General features: G+C 61.3%; 5 protein-coding genes across 5 annotated transcripts; 4 read left to right on the forward strand and 1 right to left on the reverse strand.

The window, feature by feature from the left end:
- Positions 1-964: 964 nt before the first annotated feature.
- Positions 965-2,550, forward strand: PLICBS_005545 (uncharacterized protein; the record flags this gene model as incomplete). The annotated part of the gene is made up of 3 exons (XM_018319230.2): positions 965-1,466; positions 1,532-1,997; positions 2,061-2,550. The coding sequence occupies 3 exons, from the start codon at positions 965-967 to the stop codon at positions 2,548-2,550; spliced, it is 1,458 nt and encodes a 485-aa protein (XP_018181704.2).
- Positions 2,551-3,105: 555 nt separating this feature from the next.
- On the forward strand, positions 3,106-5,458 carry PLICBS_005546 (uncharacterized protein; the record flags this gene model as incomplete). Its single annotated transcript, XM_018319231.2, has 4 exons — positions 3,106-3,451; positions 3,566-3,658; positions 3,734-3,927; positions 3,986-5,458. The coding sequence occupies 4 exons, from the start codon at positions 3,106-3,108 to the stop codon at positions 5,456-5,458; spliced, it is 2,106 nt and encodes a 701-aa protein (XP_018181705.2).
- A 545-nt stretch (positions 5,459-6,003) lies between these two features.
- On the reverse strand, positions 6,004-9,290 carry PLICBS_005547 (uncharacterized protein; the record flags this gene model as incomplete). Its single annotated transcript, XM_018319232.2, has 8 exons — positions 6,004-7,991; positions 8,039-8,084; positions 8,137-8,221; positions 8,271-8,312; positions 8,416-8,542; positions 8,593-8,925; positions 8,973-9,140; positions 9,200-9,290. The coding sequence occupies 8 exons, from the start codon at positions 9,288-9,290 to the stop codon at positions 6,004-6,006; spliced, it is 2,880 nt and encodes a 959-aa protein (XP_018181706.1).
- Positions 9,291-9,883: 593 nt separating this feature from the next.
- PLICBS_005548 (U3 snoRNP protein) lies at positions 9,884-11,131 on the forward strand (the record flags this gene model as incomplete). The annotated part of the gene is made up of 2 exons (XM_018319233.2): positions 9,884-9,973; positions 10,034-11,131. The coding sequence occupies 2 exons, from the start codon at positions 9,884-9,886 to the stop codon at positions 11,129-11,131; spliced, it is 1,188 nt and encodes a 395-aa protein (XP_018181707.2).
- Positions 11,132-16,681: 5,550 nt separating this feature from the next.
- Positions 16,682-19,972, forward strand: PLICBS_005549 (uncharacterized protein; the record flags this gene model as incomplete). The annotated part of the gene is made up of 1 exon (XM_018319235.2): positions 16,682-19,972. One exon carries the CDS (start codon positions 16,682-16,684, stop codon positions 19,970-19,972), a length of 3,291 nt encoding a protein of 1,096 aa, XP_018181709.2.
- Positions 19,973-20,093: the final 121 nt, after the last annotated feature.

Here is a 20,093-nt window from a genome sequence, read left to right on the forward strand (position 1 = left end):
CTAGATCTTGGCTGCGTCTTCGAATAGATGATGTGCATTTATGTGTGCCGAAGCGTGTGCAACACCGTGGCCGACGCATCGAGATGTGTCATGGAGGGCCAGTCCGCCGTGTAAGTGACGACGCATTGGGTGAATCATGATGTTGCTCAACAGCTAGCACCACGCCGCCGTTCTGCCAATATATCGCGATTCCGTAGATGATCCAAACTCTAGAGAAACCATTGCAAATCTCGATGTGTCTCCTCACGCCCTATTGTCGCGACGCGTCTGGGACACTTCCCGAATGCCGGCGCCTCGGAGGGTGTGCGGGCGTCGTGTCCTGCGGGGGTGCGTGTGGGAGAGACGGTGGGACGACTCGGCTTGGGCTCCCGTAGTCTCCCTCCCTGCTCTCCGGGGAGCGCCACTAAACCGAATACAGTCCCCGTATCGCTGCCAACAGCGTGGACCCCCTCCCTCCCTCTCAGATGGTTGTCTGCATTTGGCGGATGTAGGGAGAACAATGTGGCTTCCACGAGACGCGGTCATGCGGACGGGCTGCAAGTCGTACAGCCGGCAATCAAGGGATTGTAAGCCCCGGGATTGTAAGCCCCGGAGCGTGTCTTGCCTTGCGCGCCTGGGCATGTTTCGTTGCAAGCCAAGACGCCCCGACATGGCGGGCAGAGGTCCGTTCTCGGGGGCTACGATGCCTACAGCACAGTAGCTTGGGGCTATCACACGCCCTCGATATGACTGGGTGTTGTTGTCGGTATCATGGCTGCGGGGAACTCGAGGCCCACGATTAGAGTTGACGAGTCCAGTCGGTGCGTAGACTCGAGGCGCAAGCCCAATGTCGTGTTTAGTAGTCGGGGCCGTTGCGAGTTTCGTCCCGGCATCTGCGTACTGTACACTCACACGTCCTTTTTTCATGATACTGCGTCTTCTCATCGCGGCCAGGCCACACTCACTGTGCCCGAATTCATGAGCAATGTCTTTTGATCTTCAGCATGGCGCGTTCTCTCAGTCTCTCGCGGCCCTGCCTTCGGCGCTTCGCTTCGGCAGCTTCCTCCTCCTGTTTGGTGTCATCGCGCAATGCCTGAGAGCCGTGTATAAACGATTTGGGACTCATCGGAATGCGTCCAGGGCAACGACTCCACAGATAAAGCATGTCCATTCACAGACGTTTCCTCCGTCACAGCGCCGGCTGCTCGCCAGCATCGATGCGAGGTTTACCCCAGACAAGGATGACATCGACCCTTCCGAGCTGTCCAAGTCGGTGCTGGAGATGGACGCCGACTATCGACGCGCGGACCCCAAAAGCTTCCTGTTCAGCGGCATCCGCGTTGGCGAAGTGTTGGCTTTAGGGGACTTCCCCAACTATGCAGCGCTGTCAGAAGTCCCTTTGCCGGAGCCTCTCGAGGACTTTGATATCAACGCCACTCTGCCCAGGCCATATAGGCCGTTTAGATGGCCTTACCACCAGACAATGGGTGAGATAGGTTTCACCTTCACGATGTTCTCAACAGAGACTAACTCGACTGTTCCCTCGCGTCAGCAATCCAGAGGATGGAGCCCGACTATTGGATTGAGCTTGAGAGCACATACCTCAACATGGTCCAGCACCGGCTGGACATTTTCGCCCAGTATGGCAAGGACGTGTTGCGGGCGCTGCCCGGCTCTGAGCTCGCCTGCAAGGAGCTCATGGAGATGGTCATCCAGTTCCTCTGCGCAAGATATCCTCGCCAGTTTTCCCTCGAGGGCAGGACCTTTGTCAACGGAATCCGCGGCAAGAACTTCGACCTCGACGGCGGCGGCGACCCGCTCATGTTCCTGCTGGAGAATGTGCCGGAGGACTTTGCCATCATGCTGCGAGACCCGGAGACTGGCAGCTATCGGTTCCGCGCGGGCGTCATCTGCGCGTCTACCGGCTGGAGTCTGGGAACCAAGATTGGACTCGGGCTGCCGGGCATCCACAGCCCGGTGCCGGATTACAAGGAGAAGATGGAGATGAGCATGGATCGGTGAGTCTGCATACAAGAGCCCCCTAGCCAGGGATCACTGGGCTGACCGTTTGCGCGCGATAGCTTCTTCACCAAGATGCCGACAAACAAGCCGGTCCAGCGCGGAGCGTGGGGATTCGAAGTCGGGCAGCACCTCTACGTGCCGCCGGGCCACCCCGAGCTGAGCCGCGACGTGGCCAGCGACCCGTCGGTGCGGCCCGAGGACCTCTTCTTCCGCGTCGACTGGCAGACACTGCGCCGGCTGCCGCTCTCGGGGGCCATCGTCTTCAACTTCAAGGCCTATTTCTATCCGGTCGCGGAGCTCAGGGGCGAGCCGTACGTGCCGTCGCTGGCGCTCAAGGTGGTGAGCGACAGCAAGGGGAACCTGCTGCAGTACAAGAAGACGGCGCCGCTGGCGCACATGCTGCACCCGCTGCTGCGGGAGTTTGAGCGGCATCAGATGGAGACGGGGCTGATGGAGGCGGACTGGGAGCACCGGACGCTCGAGGAGAACCCCTTTTTCCCGGGATGGCGGGAGAAGTGGACGCGCCAGCAGGCCGAGCTTGGGAAGTAGGGACGAGGCTAGTCAAATGCATTGAATGGTTGATGAGTGATGCCTTGGCGACCCATGATGTGAGCTGACGAGGGTCAAGTAGCCCTGGCGAGACAGGCTCGGACGATGCCCACTTGTTCCCGGAGAGGGGAACAGTCCTTCCGAGGTGACACGACTGCTGGGCGTTCCAAAAGCAGCTTGCCGGGCCGGCCGGGATCAAGGCAAGAGTCGCAGGCGTTTCACCAACACCATCCTCGAGGCCATTGTTCGATGTGTCGAGAGATCGACAAAGGTCGACATCTCACCCAGTGCCGCGGGGATCATCCCAGTGGACCTCGCAGCGCATCGTTGCCGAAAACGCGCTAAAATCCAAGCCCGCGTCGGCCGCCAGTCTCACCCTGGACGCGCCCAAAGAGCACTGCCGGAGCCCTGGAGGCACAGTCCATCACGCCCCAGCACAGGGCAGCCCAGCAAGACACAGCGGCCCGGGGGCGACACGTCTACGTCTGGCTGGGCGAGTCGAGGCTGCGCGAGGCTGACGGGACTGGAACCACCCGCCGAGGTCCGCGCTGGGCAATGTTCCTTTTCGCGTCTCAACTTCGATCCCGCTTCTCGACCTCGCCGCCTTCCCCTCGCTCCCGCGACCGCCCACTGCCGCCGTTCCTCTTCCGCTTCCGCCGCCGCGACCGGAGCAGTCCCGCCAGGCGCTCCATTGTCGCGTCCGCCGCCTCGCCGCCCTCGTTCTTCTCCCGACATGACGTGACGGCGGCCGCCGCGCTCATCCAGACACCCAGCGCCGCAGCGAGGACCTTTGCCGCCACGCCCGTCCTCGCGAGGAGGAGGCCGCCGCCGCCGCCGCCGCCGCTGCTGCCTGCCATGGCAATCTGCAAATTCTATCAGCAGGGCAATTGCAAGTTTGGCAGTGCGTGTTTCCCCCTTCTCTTCGTTGCGCGCCGTGCGCCTTCAAATCTCTTTTTGGGGGCGTCGCAGATCAAAGCTTTTTGCAGCCAGACTGACTTCGAGCGCCGATTCACAGATAGCTGCCGATTCGAACACCCCAAACCCCAGAACCAGAACCGCTTTGGCGCCCTAGGAGGGGGAGCCGCCGCCGGAGGCCAAAATGCCCTAAGTAAGCAAGAACAATAAAGTCTTACTGAAGACAAGATGTACGGGCTTTCAAAGGCCGAGGCTGACTCCCGACTAGCCAAGTACAGCGTCTCGGGCGAGACCATCGAGAAGGATCTGACACTCGAGAAGCCCCAATGGATATTGTCCGCCTACGGCCCCGGGAGAGATGCGCCCGATCAGCTCTTTGGAGGATACCCGCGCGAGCAGAGCTTCGAGGAGCTGCGACTGCATTACCTCGCAGGCAAGGCGTCGGGCAATGAGCAGCAAGCGGTAAGTCTTCTCATGCAACGTCTATCCGTAAGAGTCGCACCGGCTAACATTCCTGTAGCTCAACGAGGCACAGCAACTCTATCAGAATGCGCAGCAGCAGATGGAGACTGCGCTCCGAGATGTCCAGGGCGCCGCGCGCTTCATCGTCGAACGAGAGTCTCAGCATCCCAACAGGCACGACGTCTGCCGCGAAGGCACGCAGGGAGCTCCCTTTGGGGAGTTTGAAGTAGCAAAGCGAGCAAGGCAAATGGGTGCCGCCCCGGCGCAGGCGAACCCCTTTTCCACGGGAGCCGGCAGCACTCCGTCAGCGTTTGGCGCGCCTTCACAACCCGCCGGCGGCGCGTTCGGGCAGCCTTCAGCACTGGGCCAGAAACCCAACCCCTTCGGCACTCCCGCCTTTGGCCAGCCTGCTCAGCCGGCGGCCGCGTTTGGACAACCATCCCAGCCAGCGTCCGCCTTTGGCCAGCCCTCACAACAATCATCCTCGTCATCACCCTTCGGACAAGCAGCGCAGGGAGGCGCATCGGCATTCGGCCAGGCCGCCCAGCCTGCCTCTGCCTTTGGTCAAGCGTCCGCCCTCGGTGCAAAGCCCAACCCCTTTGGGGCCCCTGCTTTTGGCCAGCCCGCGCAACCCAGCACACAAGGCAGCGCCTTTGGACAAACTGGACAGCTCGGCCAGAAGCCAAACCCCTTTGGATCCAATGCGAACACCAACGCGGCGCCGGGCTCGAGCCCCTTTGGGACCATGGGCGCTGGTGCAGGCGACAAAGCCCCCGCGACAAGTCCCTTTGGCGCGCAGACCTCCGGCCCTGCCAACGCGGCGCCAAATCCATTCTCGTCTGCGGCGCCAAACCAGAACGCGACCAGTCCCTTTGCCCAGGCGGGCGGCCAAACCGGTGCCAGTCCCTTCGGTCAGGCGTCTACCCCGGCGGCGAACCCCTTCGGAGCCGCAAATCAGCAGCAGCAGCAACAGCAGCCGGCCGCCAACAACCCATTCGGGCAACCGTCCCAGCCTCAAATAAATGGCACATTAGGACAAGCCGCCAGCAATCCCTTCGCACAAAACGCGCCGCAAAGCGCCCAGGGCGCACCCAACCCCTTCGGCCAACAACAGCAACCAGCCGCGGCCTCGCGACCCAGCCCCTTTGGCGCAGCCCCCCAGCAGGAACAAAAGCCCGCCGCCGGAGCCGCTCCCGCAGGGAACCCCTATCCGCCCGGCAGCGCGAAGCAGCACCCGCCCATCGAGAGCTACACCGCCAGGGGCATGGACGGCAGCCTCTCCGCGTTCAAGGGCAAGCCCGTCTCGTACAAGGACGGCCAGCCGGGCCTCCGCGCCTTCGACGGCACGTGGACGCGCATCTGGTTCCCCAACGGCCCGCCCCCCTACTACAAGGACACGGAGCTGCCGCCCGAGGCGTACGACCAGACGACCAAGGCGCAGTGGGAGGCGTTTGCCCGGACCGGCACATTCGAGGGCGGCGTCATGCCGGAGCTTCCCCCGCCGAGGGAGTGCACGCAGTGGGACTTTTAAAGCGACGCAAAGTTGGTCGACATCGCGCGTTTTGACTATCCCCGTGGCCGATGGGGGGTGTATACTGCAGTGGGTTTGTCCACGGTTGTGACGACGGAGAGAGAGCATTAGACGGCGTTTGGGGGGGTGTTTGCATCTCAAGGAGACGGACGGCCTTTCGCGAAACTGTCCCCGAGAAAAGAAGGGAGGCTTGCACTTCATCATTTTTTGGACATACGTATGAACTGGTCAACACAGTGGCAGTCGCAGTCTACACAAGATTATATACCAAATGTCACATAGGTTGTTTGGACCACTTCCACTACCCGATCAAGATCAAGACGAAAGCCAAGTAACATGATGTTCCATCACTAATCTGTGTGAAAAAGCAGCTAGCCACCATCATACGCTCGCATATATCATACACATCTTTTCTCGATTACTGTACTAGATAGTCTCTGTATGTTTTCCCACGTGTCACCAAATATTATATAAATGTATAACCACGCAGCCAAGCACCAGTGCATCCATCCTCCTCCTCTTTATCTAGTTGGTGGCTCAGACAACTAGTTAAAGTATCGCGGCTCGTCAAAGACGTGGTACCGGTGGTCCCTCACGCCGTTGCCCCTGAACATGGCGGGGAACCTCCACCCGGCGGGCACCTCGTGCTCCTGGACGCGGCGGTCGCGCTCCTCGGCGGGCCGGGCCTCGAGCTGGGCGGCCTCGGCGCTGGAGCGCGGGATGACAAACTTGCCGACCTGGAGCTCCGTGTCGGTGATGGTGCTGCGGCTGACGCGCGCGTAGCCTACGCGCTTGAGGCCCTTGTACAGGATGTACTCGCACCAGCGGTCCCAGTCCGTGTAGTCGATGTCGTGCATGCCCGACGTCTTGCTCACGTACGTGTTGTAGTTGCCCTCGAGCGGCTTGGTCACGAGGTAGCTGAGGAGGAAGGCTGGGCGGGGCGTCGAGCCCATAAGCTTGGCCAGGTACTCTGACTGCAGGCGCCGGTCCTCGGGGTCCTCCTCCTGGCCGGAGTGGAAGACGAAGACGTCGATCAGCTCGCCGTAGACGTCGAGCGTTGCGTGGATGGCCGGGGCCAGCTCGCCGACAGGGCTGGGCAGGAAATGGTGCTTGGACTCGACGATGGGGAACTTGGAGAGGAGGGCGGCACCCCACGTGTGCTTGTTGGGGCCGGGCCCGTAGTCGACGTACATGCCGAGGTCCTCTGCAAGGAACTGGGTCGTGTCGCGGTTGCCCATGATGATGCGCTGCAGGTCCGACTCGAGGAGGCCCACGACGTCAAGCTCCAACTCCTTGATCAAATCTCGCATTCGGTACTCAGACGACCACATGTCGTTGTCCAGCGAGAAGTGAATGGTCCAGATGCCGGCCGTCAGCACACGATCCTCGGCATGGTACGGCTTGTAGTCGTTTGTGGGGAAGCGCTTGAACGCAGCACACAGGAAGAGAATGTTGACGACCAGCGTAGAGACCGCAAAGTACTTCTTGTGCTGCGACGGAGACGACCGCCGGGGCTGCTGGCGTTTCGGCTGGGACGCGTTGTAGTTGAAGACACCGGCGCCAATCAGGCCCATCGTGATGTACATGATCCAGTCCGTGTGCTCGCGCACAAGAGGACCACCGGGGACGAACGCGTACGCAACGACCCACACGTGGAACAGGACCAAGAAGATGTAGATGCCAAACCCGAGGCCAAAGGTTGTCGCGGGACTCTTCTTGGACGCGGTGGAGATCAAGGGCACGGCCACGGCCATCAGGTAGAAAGCGATGACAAGGCCGCCATAATACCCGGTCCAGTGGCTGAAGAACGTGAGCACCATGGCACCGGCGGTACCAATGGCGTACTGCGGCCAGCTGCCGGCCAGCGAGGGCTTCGAGATGCCGGCGAAAAGACCCAGCGACATGGCGGCCAGGGTGCACCAACCGTGGGTAGAAAAGTACGGCCCACGGATGGGGAATCCCTCCCACACCCAGAGAATCATCGTGCTGGTGTCTGACAGGAGCGAGTGGAGGCCGAAGAACAATCCGCCGACGCCAAAAGCAGCAAGAAGAGCGGACCCTCCGAGCTTGCTGTCAGGTGCGGAACCACTGGTGAGCGGCGCCCTGCGGGTAAAGCGCAGCGCGGCGAGGATGCCGAGAACGAGGCCTGTCGCGTTCCAACCGCCATTGGCAGCATGCATGATGGGCCAGATGGGGTTGTTGGTCTGCCACGCGAACTTGGCGGTCGACGAAAGGATCAAGCCCACCATCAGACCCAGAAGCTTCGACTCGAAACGGGTCTCGTGGATGGACTCGGCATACAAAGTACCAACCCAGCCCAACGTGGCAAGGGCCACGCCGAAGCCAACAGTGAAGAGGCGGTAGACTGGGTCAATCACCAGATACGCCGCAACGCCAGCCAGCGACAGGACGTGGATGATACGGAGGTTGCTGACAATGACGGATCGAAGGGGCCCAACTAGCAACACCGGCGAAATCGAAACCAGGACGAAGGCTTCGTAACCGGAAATGCCCATGTGCCAGAGGGGGAAGACTGGGGTGTGTTAGCGGCGCACTGCAGCGGGCCATCGTTGCACTTACACCATACGAGCAGTCCCAGGCTGGTCAACATGGACCAAAAGACGAACTGTAATGCGGTCAGATCAGGAGCTACTCGGGCTCAGGCGCACATCTCTTACACCGTGATAGACATCTGCGGCAGTGTCTAAGGCCTCCGTCCACGTGAAGCGCAGAGAGAAGACGCCGCCAGTGGCCTTGTCCTTTCTGTATCTCTGTCAGCGCGGCATAGAAGACTCGTCTGGATCGAACTTACTCCTTCTCCAGGACGGCAGATGGGACCGAGGAAGAGTTTTCACTATAATCAACTTAGACATTGGCTCAGATTCAAGGATCAAATCTATTGGGAGTGACTGTACGGCAAGCCAGCACTACCTTATATCGGAAGCCATTGGACGTACCCCTTGCTGGTCCCCTTGACATCTCTGACCAGAACTTCAAACGTTGAAAAGTCTAGAGCCGTGACGGCATCAAACCCAACATCGAGGATGATCAACGCCCACTCAAAAAAGGCATAGGTTGTGTAGGCTGTATCGGTCAGCTCAAGCTACGAGAGGGTCTGATCCATAGATACGTACCGCCGGCAACGCGGTGGACCTTGTGCCGAATGAAAAAGTAAATCAAGGGAACGAGTGTTCCAAAGAAGGCGCCAGCAAGATACTTGCGGTACTTGATGGCGGTTGGGTTCGCCGGGCTCAGAGCAATGCACCCGGTGGTCCAAGGGAGGGTGGCCACAATGTAAGAAATCATGAGAATGTCGTGCCAGTCGTGGTCATCGGTCGACGTGATATAGGTCCAGCCACCGCACGTCAGGGTGCGCAGGATACCCATGGACGCGACGAAGCCGGGGAGCTTCGTTCCCGGTTTCCGCGTGAGGAGGTAAAAGAGGCCGACGAGGGCAAAGCGAGGCCCTGCGACAGTCAGCATGCATCGCACGAGCATTCTCCGGCGGCCGTACCAGAGGTGATGGCGATGAAGATCATGAAAAAGGATCGCTCGGGATATCGATCGCCAATCGTCGCGGAGACGGACGGGAACCATTCGTCGGGATAGCCGTAGAACTCATTCTGGACAATCTTGTGGTAGTGCAGCGCGACGCCAACGATGAGCGCGCTGAGAAAGGCGGCTGCAGCATCAATCAGCATCGGAAAGCCGCCCTGAAGCCGCAACGGCGCGGAAACTCACTGTAGGCGACTGCTGTGTGCGCCCAGCTCACCCACTGGCCGCCGAAGCTGAGGACGACGCCGCCGTCCTTGTCCTTGTATTTCGATCCCATGGCGGCAGACAAAGAGAAACGAATGTGAATGAAGGAGGGAAAATCAGGTCACCACCATCCGGAATATCCGAAGAGGACAGCTCGACGGGGTGGAGGAGAAGTGGAGGATGAAGGAGTGGGGGAGGTGCAGTCTTGGAGTCGTGGAAGTGGTGAGATTTGGCCAGCGAAGCCTCGGAGCTGCCAAACTCGACCGGAGTCGCGACCGCGCGTGCCAATCCCCCGACCAGCCGCGAGATGCGCCTGGCGCGCACCAGGCCCCCTGGCCCCCTGCCTAAGTGCGCTGCCCCAAGGTTCAGCGCCTGGACCCACCGCGGGCAGCGTGCCGAAATCAGTAGCGGACCCCTGAAGCGGTCCAGTCAATTGCAGACGCATGGGCTGTCCAATGGAATGGCTTCGTCTCCGCGCGGGAGCAGCCCGGCCAGTCAGAGCGCTGCGCCTCGGCAAGGCTGAGCTTGGGACACAGCCCCGCTAAAAATTTCCAGCAGCCTCGCGAAAACTTCCAGCGCCTCCAATGGAGAAGTGCCAGTCGCTGCGTCTTGTTCTGACCCTCCGCTCGCAACACAGTCGCATTTCCACGCCGCGCAACCAAAACCATGGCAGGCGTCGCCGAAAAGGCGAGGTTCTACCTCGAGCGGTCTGTTCCGCAGCTGCGCGAATGGGAAGACAAGGGAGTCTTCTCCAAGGTAAGCACAGCTTGCTCCCATCACCACTATCGGCAACATGCAGCTGACTAGGATTCGCAGGAGGAGATTCGCAACATTGTCCAGAAGCGCAACGACTACGAGCACAGGGTCCTATCGCCTGGCAACATGCCCACCGAATGGTCCTCGTACGCCAAGTGGGAGCAGTCTCTCGAGGCGCTCAAGTCGAAGCGCTGCAAGCGGCTCAAGATTCGACACCTCAACTCGGCACACGCCGGGCAGGGCCGCGTCCTGGCCATCTACGAGCGAGCCGTCAACAGGCACCCCCAGAGCGGCGAGCTGTGGCGCGAATACCTGGCCTACACTGCCAACGTCAAGGCGACGAAGCGGTGGCGGAAGACCATGACGAACGCCCTGCGCATGAACCCGACCGACCCCGAGCTGTGGGTCATGGCCGGCCGGCGCGCCGCCCGCAACGGAGACATGGCCTCGTCGCGTGGCTTTTTCATGCGTGGCTGCCGCTTCTGCAACAAGGAGTGCGGACTGTGGGTTGAATACGCCAGGTCCGAGATGGAGTGGCTGGCCAAGGTCGACAAGCGCAAGGCCAAGCCCGGGAAGGCCGCCAAAGATCCGCTGCGAGCGGATCGGGTCGACGCCGACGACGAGCTACGGATTGAAGACAGCGACGAGGGCGAGGACGAAGACAACGAGTTGCCCGTGCCGTCTCGGGCGCAGGCCAAGGCCATCGACGAGCAAGAGTCGGAGCAGCTCAAGTCAAATCCGGCAATGGACGGAGCGATACCAATCGCCATTTTCGACATATCGCGGAAGCAGGCCTTCTTCAAGCCAGAGGTCGCCGAGGTGTTTTACGTCATGCTTGGTGGCTTCCACGACGTTTCGGTGCAGCCCAAGGTGGCTCAGCACGTGTTGAACGTGATGGAGGAGCAGTTCCCCGACGACCCTGCCACTTGCAGCTGCTATATCAGGCAGCCCATCCTCGGCCTGAGCCCGCACACCGCAGACTTTCCTTCGAACCTGCGGACAGTCCTGGGCCGGTTGACAGAGAAGCTCGAGTCTACCACTGATCGGACGAGGCTCGCACAAAAGACGGCTGCGTGGATAGATGAGTACTTGGCGCTAGAGGATCTCGACGACGGCATAAGGGCGGTCCTGGAACTCACGAAGAACAAGGTGGTTTAATCTCGGGCATTCTACTCGTAGATACTTCAAATGATTTATGGAGGCATGTGGGGAACGTCGTGCCACACTCCTAGGGATACCCGCCGCTCGTGAACGTGCAGCGTCCAAGAATTGCACCATGCCGGCGTCATCTCACGGCGGGGCGGTAAACACCAACAGAATTGGGCTCAAAAATTTTGCCAAAAGCCAGCAAGAGCGAACCATCAATCGCACTCTTTAAACTTCATGTGGCGGCTGACAGGTTGCCCTTTGCCTGGCGGACAATATCTGGCATTGAGGTCATACAGGGTAACTAGCGCACATGTCGCGTTCCCGCGAGCGTCGTTGGCTGGTCGTTGGACGACGGCGGAGGGATGAATGAGGACCCCCACACCACCCAGTTTGACATGCGGGGGCGCAATGCTTAATCGGGATATCGAGCCAGCAGGAGACGGCCAGGCCAGGGCGCTCCCGAAGTTGCAGCACACCATTGTGAAGAACGGCACGAAGTCGCCGGCGCAAACGGGGCGTCATCCAGCCCAAACGCAGGACAGGACCGTCCAACAAACAGCCCAGAAAGACCTTATCGCGCCACTCCCTGCAGGAGAGGGAGCCCCATCCAAGTGGGCAGGAAGATGATGTACGTGTGCTTTCGTACGACGTGCATGTGCGTGCGTGAGCGAGTCGAGCACCTTGTCATACTTTGTTCCTTGGGTAGCAGTCAGCCGGCGGCGACGCGGCGGCATAGGGCGCAACGACTCTGGCCGTTTGAGCAACAGGGGGCCCAGCAGCGGGATAAATGCATCGCGCCCATTCATCTCGGCAGCCGGGTATGATTTGGTGTGCAAGACTATCGACATGGGCCAGCATACAAGCCTCATTAGTGCAGCCGTGGGTACGCTGAGAGTTATCTCAGACATGGCCCTGCCATCCACCTGGACGGCTTGCTCCGGCGGGAGATTCGAGCAGGATTCGACAGAAACCAGGTCGCCGGCGAAGAACGTGGACGAATATTAGACAGAGTCAAGGCCGTTCTTGGCCATGTTTTGGGGAGCGAAACCGCGGGGGGTGCTCTGGGGCCGTGAAACAGATCTGCAGCTGCTACGGCTGTCTGCTGCAGCACCGGCGACCCAAGTCGATCGGGCCCTCGTTTGCAACCCCAGCTTCCCCGGCGGCCTGTCTCGCAGGCGACGAGTCATTTGGCATTTTCGTCGCCGAAATTCCAGCGTCCAGCGGATGTGCGAAGCGGCGCGTGTCTATGGGCAGCGAGGCAGGCTGACACGCTGGAGAATCGGGGGAGGCACATTGGCGGTGCGAGAGAGGGCTTGGAGGGCTAATAACAAAAGTCGCCACCCACGACGCCTCGATGTGGGGTGAGGGATGCAGAGATTCACAGGCAGGGCCAGGAGCAACAGACACTGAGTTGGACAGGTGTTTCGGGTTCGCGGGACATTTGGGCTCGGGCACCGCCCTCTGTCCCAGGCCGGTGAAGGAACTGATTGATTGACGGACGGACGGCCGAGTCAATTAGGAAGACGGAGGGGGTGCCTCCCTCCTTGTCGAGCGAGCGAGGCCATGTTGCGTGTCTAGCGTTTGCCAGACCTGGAAGCGCAGCACCACCACGACGGGACGATAACGAACGAGTTTCTCAGACGGCCACGCCTTTCTTGGCCTGCCACCCAACCGCACCCTGCCGTTGACGGGACAGACGAGGAGAAACGAGGGGGCCGGTCCCGTTCGCCAAGCGCGTGGCGGTTGGGCCGCTTCTGAGGATGGTGACTCGTCTCGTCTGGCGTCTCGTAGAAATGTCTGTCTCGTCTGGGCTGCCTGCGCAGCGTGAGGTGGTCTGGGCTGCTGCCCGTCCAAGGAGGGATGGACGACGAGGTTGTGCGAGGCCCACGCGCGGGTGGGCAGGGGCGGGGACCCGACGCCGCGACGCTGCCCGCCGCAGCCCAGCCCGCGAGTGGGAAGAAGAAAGGATGACGGCGAGAGGGATTTGCGAGAAAGCCTCTTTTGCAGATGAGCAACGGATTGGACGACAGGCGTCTGAGACGACGGCCTCATTCAATCGATGCGTCGTGCGCTTCGATCCAACCGTGGGTGGTGAAGTTTTTCGCGCCCCCAGGCACTCCCTCCATGCTGGGTCGGTGACGCCTGCAGACGCTGATGAGTGAACACTTATGGACCGCAGTGGAAATGGCCGGGCAGTGCGGGCACACAGCGCACACAGGCAGGGCCACCAGCAGGCCAGCGGGAAGGCCAGCAAGGCCGGCCCAGCCCAGGCCAGGCCGGTCAGGTCACCTACCTAGTCATCCGCTGGCTCGCTCACATAACTGACCCCCCTTCCCCCGACTTCTCTTCGCGACCGCTCTCGCTCCTCCCGTTTCCAAACACCTTTTTTCCTCTGCTTCCTCACGGATTGCTCCCCATTCCCACGTTTTCCGGCTCCTCCTGTGCTGGTTTTTGCGGCGTTGTGCTGTCCGCGCGTCGCCGGCCTTGCCCTCGCACTTACATGGCCGCCAGTCCGCGAGCACTGCGCGCTGCGCTGTTAGTGGCTGCTATGGCGGTCCCTTCAGTGGACGGCGCCCTGTCCGGCGGCGACGCCGACTGCCGACCGGGAGACGGATGAGCGCCAGTCGCCAGCAGCAGAGACGAAGAAACCCGGAAGAAGACAGCAAAATCGACAATTCAATCGGCGACGGACTCGTCGGCCAGCACCAGCACCAGCACCAGCAGAGAAATGACTCCCTTCCACCAACGGGGCAGTGGAAGGCTCGACAGGCTGCCAGACAGCACGGGTTTGGCCACGCGGGCGTGCGTGACAGGGGTTGCTCGACCGCCCGGCATACCCTTGTGGAGAGCGGCATCAAACGGCGTCACCAGGCGACCCCAGGATCCATCTACGGCGGATATGCTTCCAGCCACTGCCTTGCAACCACGACGCTGTCGAGGGCCCCCCCGGCCTGCCAGTCATCAGTGACGACGAGGACGTCGGCAGGCTCAGCCCGGGCCACAAGCTTTGCGCCATGGCAGGCGGCGCCTCAGCAGCGACGACGCACAACAAAAAAACATCGAGGCCATTGTCGGCCGCCCGCCCATCCCATCCGATTCATCGCGCCATCGCTCCGAGACGATCTGCCGCCGCGAATGCGGATGAGGGTGGGTGGTCCTGGCCGTCCACCCGCCTGGGCTGGTGGTGGCATGCCGCCCCATTCGCCGTGTGCCTGTGGTGGGGCTGCCGTGGAGCGCCATCCTGTTGCCCATGCAGGCGGGAGGACGTGTCAGGCCGACACCCAAATCTTGTTCGACGAAAGGGAGGGATGGATGGATGGATGGGAAACAAGAAAGCAACGATGTGGTGCGGGCATCGGGCCATTGCCTCGTCGGCGAGCTTCCACGACATGCTCGCATGCCCCGTGCCTGCTGGCAGCGACGGACGACCTGCCGGGACACGACACGGCGCTGCGACTCCGCCGTGGGGGATCAAGCTCGCCAAGGACTGATCAGACCACGACAATTGCCTTTTGGCCGGGGTGCTGCAGCTCCGACATCACGACTCCGGGGGCAGGCGAGGCCGTCGAGGCATGAAACTGCAGCAGGTCGGGCCGGTCCTTGCGGCGCTGCCAACCTGTCTTGTCAGGCGGCTGCAACTCGTTTGTCGATGTTCGGGATGTGCAATCGGCGTCACGTCGCACGAGACTGGATCTTTTCACTCTGGGCAGGCATCACATGAAGCCATTCCATTGTCGACAGCATCTCCTATCGGCCAAGTTGGTGGTCACAACGCGACGAGCCATGCGTCGTGTCCGCGCACGGCCGGATATGCGCCGAACGGGTCTGCCTCCAGCCAGCAATAACGACCCAAGGACGACAGAGTTGACGACGGCGACGACAAAGTGACCTTGCAATTCGCGAAACGGCGCTTCCAGTGTTGACCTCCTGAGAGGCAGATTGCGAATGAGGCCAGCGAACGGCGGTGAGCACTGGTCTTACGATTGAACATCGCCAGCGCGCAGACGACGAAACCCCGGGTCGCGGCCCGTCGACTTTGCATGAAGGAATCTGAGCCATCAGTTGCTTGGGGCTGTTACTCGACAAGGACACCACCCTGTTGCTGGCGACAAGCTGTCTCTACGCCCGCTGCAGCGGTTCAGTTAAGCAGCTTGGAGTTGTGAGATGGTCGGAACGCAGCCATCCTGGCACGCCTGAGCCGGGCTGTTAGGCGGATGGTAGTTGGCGGAGCCCGATCTGCTAGGGGTTTGCGTTCGACTTCTGCCATTCACCTAGCGTGAGACAGCCTGGCACTAGCAGGGTCCTATCCGCTGCGCTGATTGGACACGCGGCGACGTGCCAAGCGGAGCTACTCTCGGCAGTAAGCCGGAAGCGGCCTAGCGCGGCGCATGGGGCCAATTTCAGGAGCATCGCACGCGGCGTGTTTAGGTAAGACCATCAGCCAGGCTGGCGTCGCCATTCCCTCCCTCCGCCTCGCTTCCACGCACCGCAACTCGCCGCAGCCGAACCGTACCCGTTGCCGGTACCCCCTGGCCGCAGAACCGAGAGTTATTTCTTGCTCAGGCGTCACGAGGCGACCTGCGACCCGCGACCCCCATCCCTTGTGGCTCTCCAACGTCTTGGGCATTGTTGCGGCTGGCGAGGCGGCCTGGACACTGCCGGGCCGGTACGAAAATTTTCTCCCTCCACGCCATCCCGCCCGTTGCTTCAGCGCGCCTGCGGGTTTTCGCGCCGCGCTGTCCAGTTGGCATCACGGCCTGGCCGCTTCCGACTCCACCCCTGAGCCTCCCTCGCGTGCTTGCCCGCTTGAGTTGACGGCGCCTGGCGGACCAGCTGGCCGTCCATGACTGGTGTCGCGAGTCCTCGCAAGTCCTACCTCGACACGGCTCATTCGTCCCGGAAGCGCACCGTCTTGCACCGGCCGAGGCGCTGCCGTTCTGCATGGTACGTCCAAGTCTCTCTCTGTTGCTCGTCCTCGCATGTACCCGACCTTCCTTGCCGTCTGCCCATTCCCAGTCTGCCCGTCGCGCCGCTCCACCACCCTACCTACCTTACCTTGGTAGCCCAGGCTGCCCGCCTACCTACCTGTCCGCCTCCCCTGCGCGTGCGCTCCAGCCGTCGGGCCCAGTGGCTCGCCAGGCGGTCCCCGTTCTGGGCTGCCCCCCCAGCCGCCGCGCTGCTGCTCTCAGCGACTCAACGCGCGCCGGCGGTGGCCCCTCCCTGCCCGGCGCTGCCTCCACCTCATCGCGCCCCCCCCGTCCCCTGTGCTGCTGGGCTCAGCACCTTTTGTCCCGGCCAGGCCCTGCGCCGGCTCACTCGTCGCCCGCCTGGTCGCCCGTTTTCCCACCCAGACCACCCAGCACACACCCAAACGCACACACTCCTCCACCAACCCGCGACGCGACTCGGCTCTCTCTGATCGTTCTGTCCATCCATCACCACCCTTCGCGCCGTGTCACGGCCCCATCATCCTTCCATCCCTGCGCCCTTCAATGGGACGTCGGCCTTCTGACTGCCGCTTGCTGACTCCCGTCGCGCACAGCCTGCCGGCTCGTCGCCATGAGCGCCTGGATGAACGACGCCGCCCCCAACCACAATGGCAACAACGGCTTCCCGCACATGAACGACCCAAACGCCGCTGGTGCCATGATGGATCCGTCTGCCTTCATGGCCAACCAGGCCCAATTCAACCCTAACCAATTCGCGAACCAGCAACAGATGGCGGCGATGCAAAACGGTCCGATGCGCCACGCCTCCCCGACCGGCGCCTACCAGGGCCAGAACCAGCAGCAGCAGAACCAGCCGAACCCGAATCACGTTTATCAACCAAACTCGGTCATTCCATCCAAGCGACCCCGACCGCGCGAAGACAGCATCACGGGCTCCCCCCGGCAGAACCCTGGGATGCAGCCGCCGTCGCGTTCCGAAACGCCTCAGCAGCAAAACTTTCCTGGCTTCCAGGCTGGCGTTTCCATGGCGCCGCAACAAACTGCGGGACAGTTTCCGCACCTCCAGCCGAACGGCTCCGCGAACGCGAGTCCCTCGCCCATCATGGGAAACCAAATGCGACCGGGCAATGTGCCTCAGCGAGTAGCGACCGCGTCTCCCCACCCATTCTCGCCCGGCGCCCAGCAGTTCGGCGGTGGCTCCCAGGCGTCGCCCATACCCTCAGAGCATGGCACTCCGCAGCCGAACGCGTACATGCAAAACATGCCGCAGGGATACAACCCTGGTTTCGCACCGTCGCCATCAAATCCGCGTCCGTCGCCCAACCCTAACGCGATGACTGCCGACATGATGATGGCGCAGCAGATGGGCCAGCAAGTTGGCCCGCACATGGGCCAGCAGATGGGTCGGCAGATGGGCCAGATGCCCCAGCACATGGGCCAAATGACTCCCCAGATGTACCAGCAGATGCAGCAGCAGATGCAGCAACAGCAGCAGCAACATCACCACCAACAGCAGCAGCAACAGCAACACGCCCAACACGGCCAGCAACCACAGCAGGGACAGGTGCCGCCGCAACATCGGCCGCAGAACATGTCGGACCAGCAGAAGATGGCCGCCTATCAGATGCGCCTTCAACAGCAGCTCCAGGGAAACATGCAGATGCAGGCGCAGATGCAGGCCCAAAACATGGGCCGAGGAATGATGCCGAAGCAGCAGATGCAAGGTGTGGCTAATGGCCAGGTACCTCAAGGCGCCATGCGACAGCAACCTCGGCCAATGGCCAACATCAACCCGGAGCAGTTCATGAAGAATCTCACCACGTTGATGAATGCCAAGGGCCTTCCACTCGACCCGAATCCAATTGTTGGTGACCGGCCGGTCAACCTCGTCATGTTGTTCCAGGTGGTACAATCTAAGGGTGGCTTCAAGAACGTGACGGCGGCGAATGGCTGGGTTCATATTGCCCATGCTCTCGGATTGCCGGCGCAGATCCCGACCGTTGCGCCGACGTTGAAACAGGTGTACGAGAGGAACCTGTCAAAATTCGAGGAAGTTTGGATGGCACAGCAGAAGCAGAGGATGATGCAACAGAACGTCGGCATGGCGAACCAAGGCACACCGCAGAAGCAGATGCAGCCTGGCCAGCAAATGAGCCAAGGACAAATGCCGCCTGGACAACAACCGCCTCAACCACAGCAGCAGACGCCAGTGAAGGCCGGACAGCCTCCTGTCAATGGTTTTTCCACGCCGCAGGCGCAGCAGCAGCCGCCGCCGCCGACTGTTCCCGGCCACAACCGCAATAGCTTGTCACATGCCTCTGTTCCGAACGACTTCTCGATGCAATCCCCTGCTCATCAACGGCCTGGCAGCATGTCCATGACGCCGGGCGACCCACGACACCCTGCTCCCATGACAGCGACCGCCACCGATCCGACCATGCCACGCCTACCCCCAAAGTCTGACGAGTACAGCCCCTGTGCGCGGGAGCTGTCGACATACGGCGGTGTCGACCTCCATGCTGCGAGCTCGCTGGGAGCTGAGCTGGAGAGGTGGGAGCCATCCGTGCCTTCAGTCAACGATCTCGGCAACATTGATATCCACGCTCTTACGAGGAGTCTCCAAAGTGGTATTCACGGAGAAGTGCGCTTGGCTCTCGACACTCTTGCCACCGTGTCGGCATCACCAGGGCAGATGCACTTCATGCAACTACGCTACTGTGAGGATCTGGTCGATGCTCTGGTCGACTGTGCAGAAGAGCAGCTGGACCTGCTGGCCGAGCACACGGTGGAGGTTTGCGACGAAATCCAGCTCACGCCTTACGAGGAGGTGGTCAGGGCTTGCAGGGTGGAGCGATGGGCAGTGAGGGACGTTCCGGTGTTTGGTTCGACCGAGTACCAGCTGGACCGTGCCGTCGACAGGCTCATTTGCATCACCACAATCCTGCGCAACGTCTCCTTCCCTGGCGAACAAAATGACAACCACAACTTCCTCGCAGACGAATCAGTCATCAAGATGCTCTGCGTCGTTATTCGATACCTCGGCACCCGCACGATGCTGCTGCGCACCCACAGCAACACCCTGGACTTCATGAAGGACGTGGTCGTTCTGCTCTCCAACGTTGCAGGCTCGATAGAGATACCCGGGCGGGAACAGGCACTCTGCCTTCTCCAGTTCTTGCTCTCTTTTGCTCCGACACCTGGCCCTACTACCACCAACAAGGCCCTCCACTTCCCGACTTACGAACCCAGCCTCCACTCCTACGCCCCTCACTCCGTCGACGCGCTCGCTAAACTGCTGGCACGAGACGAGCCAAATCGGGGCTACTACAAGCAGCTGTTCTCGACGGATGCAAACAACGCTGGGGCATACGAGCTGCTAACTCGAACATTTGCTCTGGCCATCTCGCCGTTGCCCGACAAGACGAAGGAGCAGAATCGGAACCCCGCCCTCCCTTCACTCATCGAGACGCGAAAGCCATTCCTGATGCAAGGGTTGCTATCTGCGGAGATTCTAGCGTCACTAGCACCAGGACCCGAGGCTGGCGTCGCGAGGAGCTGGCTCACGTCAGAAAATCAGCTCGCTCAGAACATCTACCGGCTGGTTCAGGACCTCGGCATGTTGTACGAAAAACCGCCACCACCGCCCCCGCCGGCCGCCAGGGGCGCGAATCGCGCTCCGCCTCCCAGAAAAGACCCCGAGCTTGTGTATATTGTTGTCGTGGCTGTCGCCCTGCTCAGGAGGCTGGTAGAGAAGGCTCGGGATCCTCAGAACCGCAGCTCGTCTGTCCCGAGCGACTTACTCCCGCAATCCCAACTGCTCATGAACGCCTTGACGATGCAAGCACCGGAGTGGACAAAGGAGGGCATGCTCCCGCAGCTGACGGCCATCTACAACATGTAACATCAGGGGCTCGGCGGAAAATGATTAGGCGTCTATTGATAGTTTCCTGGAGCGGTATATTTCTTGGATACGGCGATCGTGGCGACTGCGAAGCGCGGAGTGGATGCCCCCGGGTGCATCC

The sequence above is a fragment of the Purpureocillium lilacinum genome (genome assembly GCF_023168085.1).
Source record: "Purpureocillium lilacinum CBS 284.36 DNA, scaffold_4, whole genome shotgun sequence".
In the NCBI taxonomy this organism is placed as follows: Eukaryota; Fungi; Ascomycota; class Sordariomycetes; order Hypocreales; family Ophiocordycipitaceae; genus Purpureocillium; species Purpureocillium lilacinum.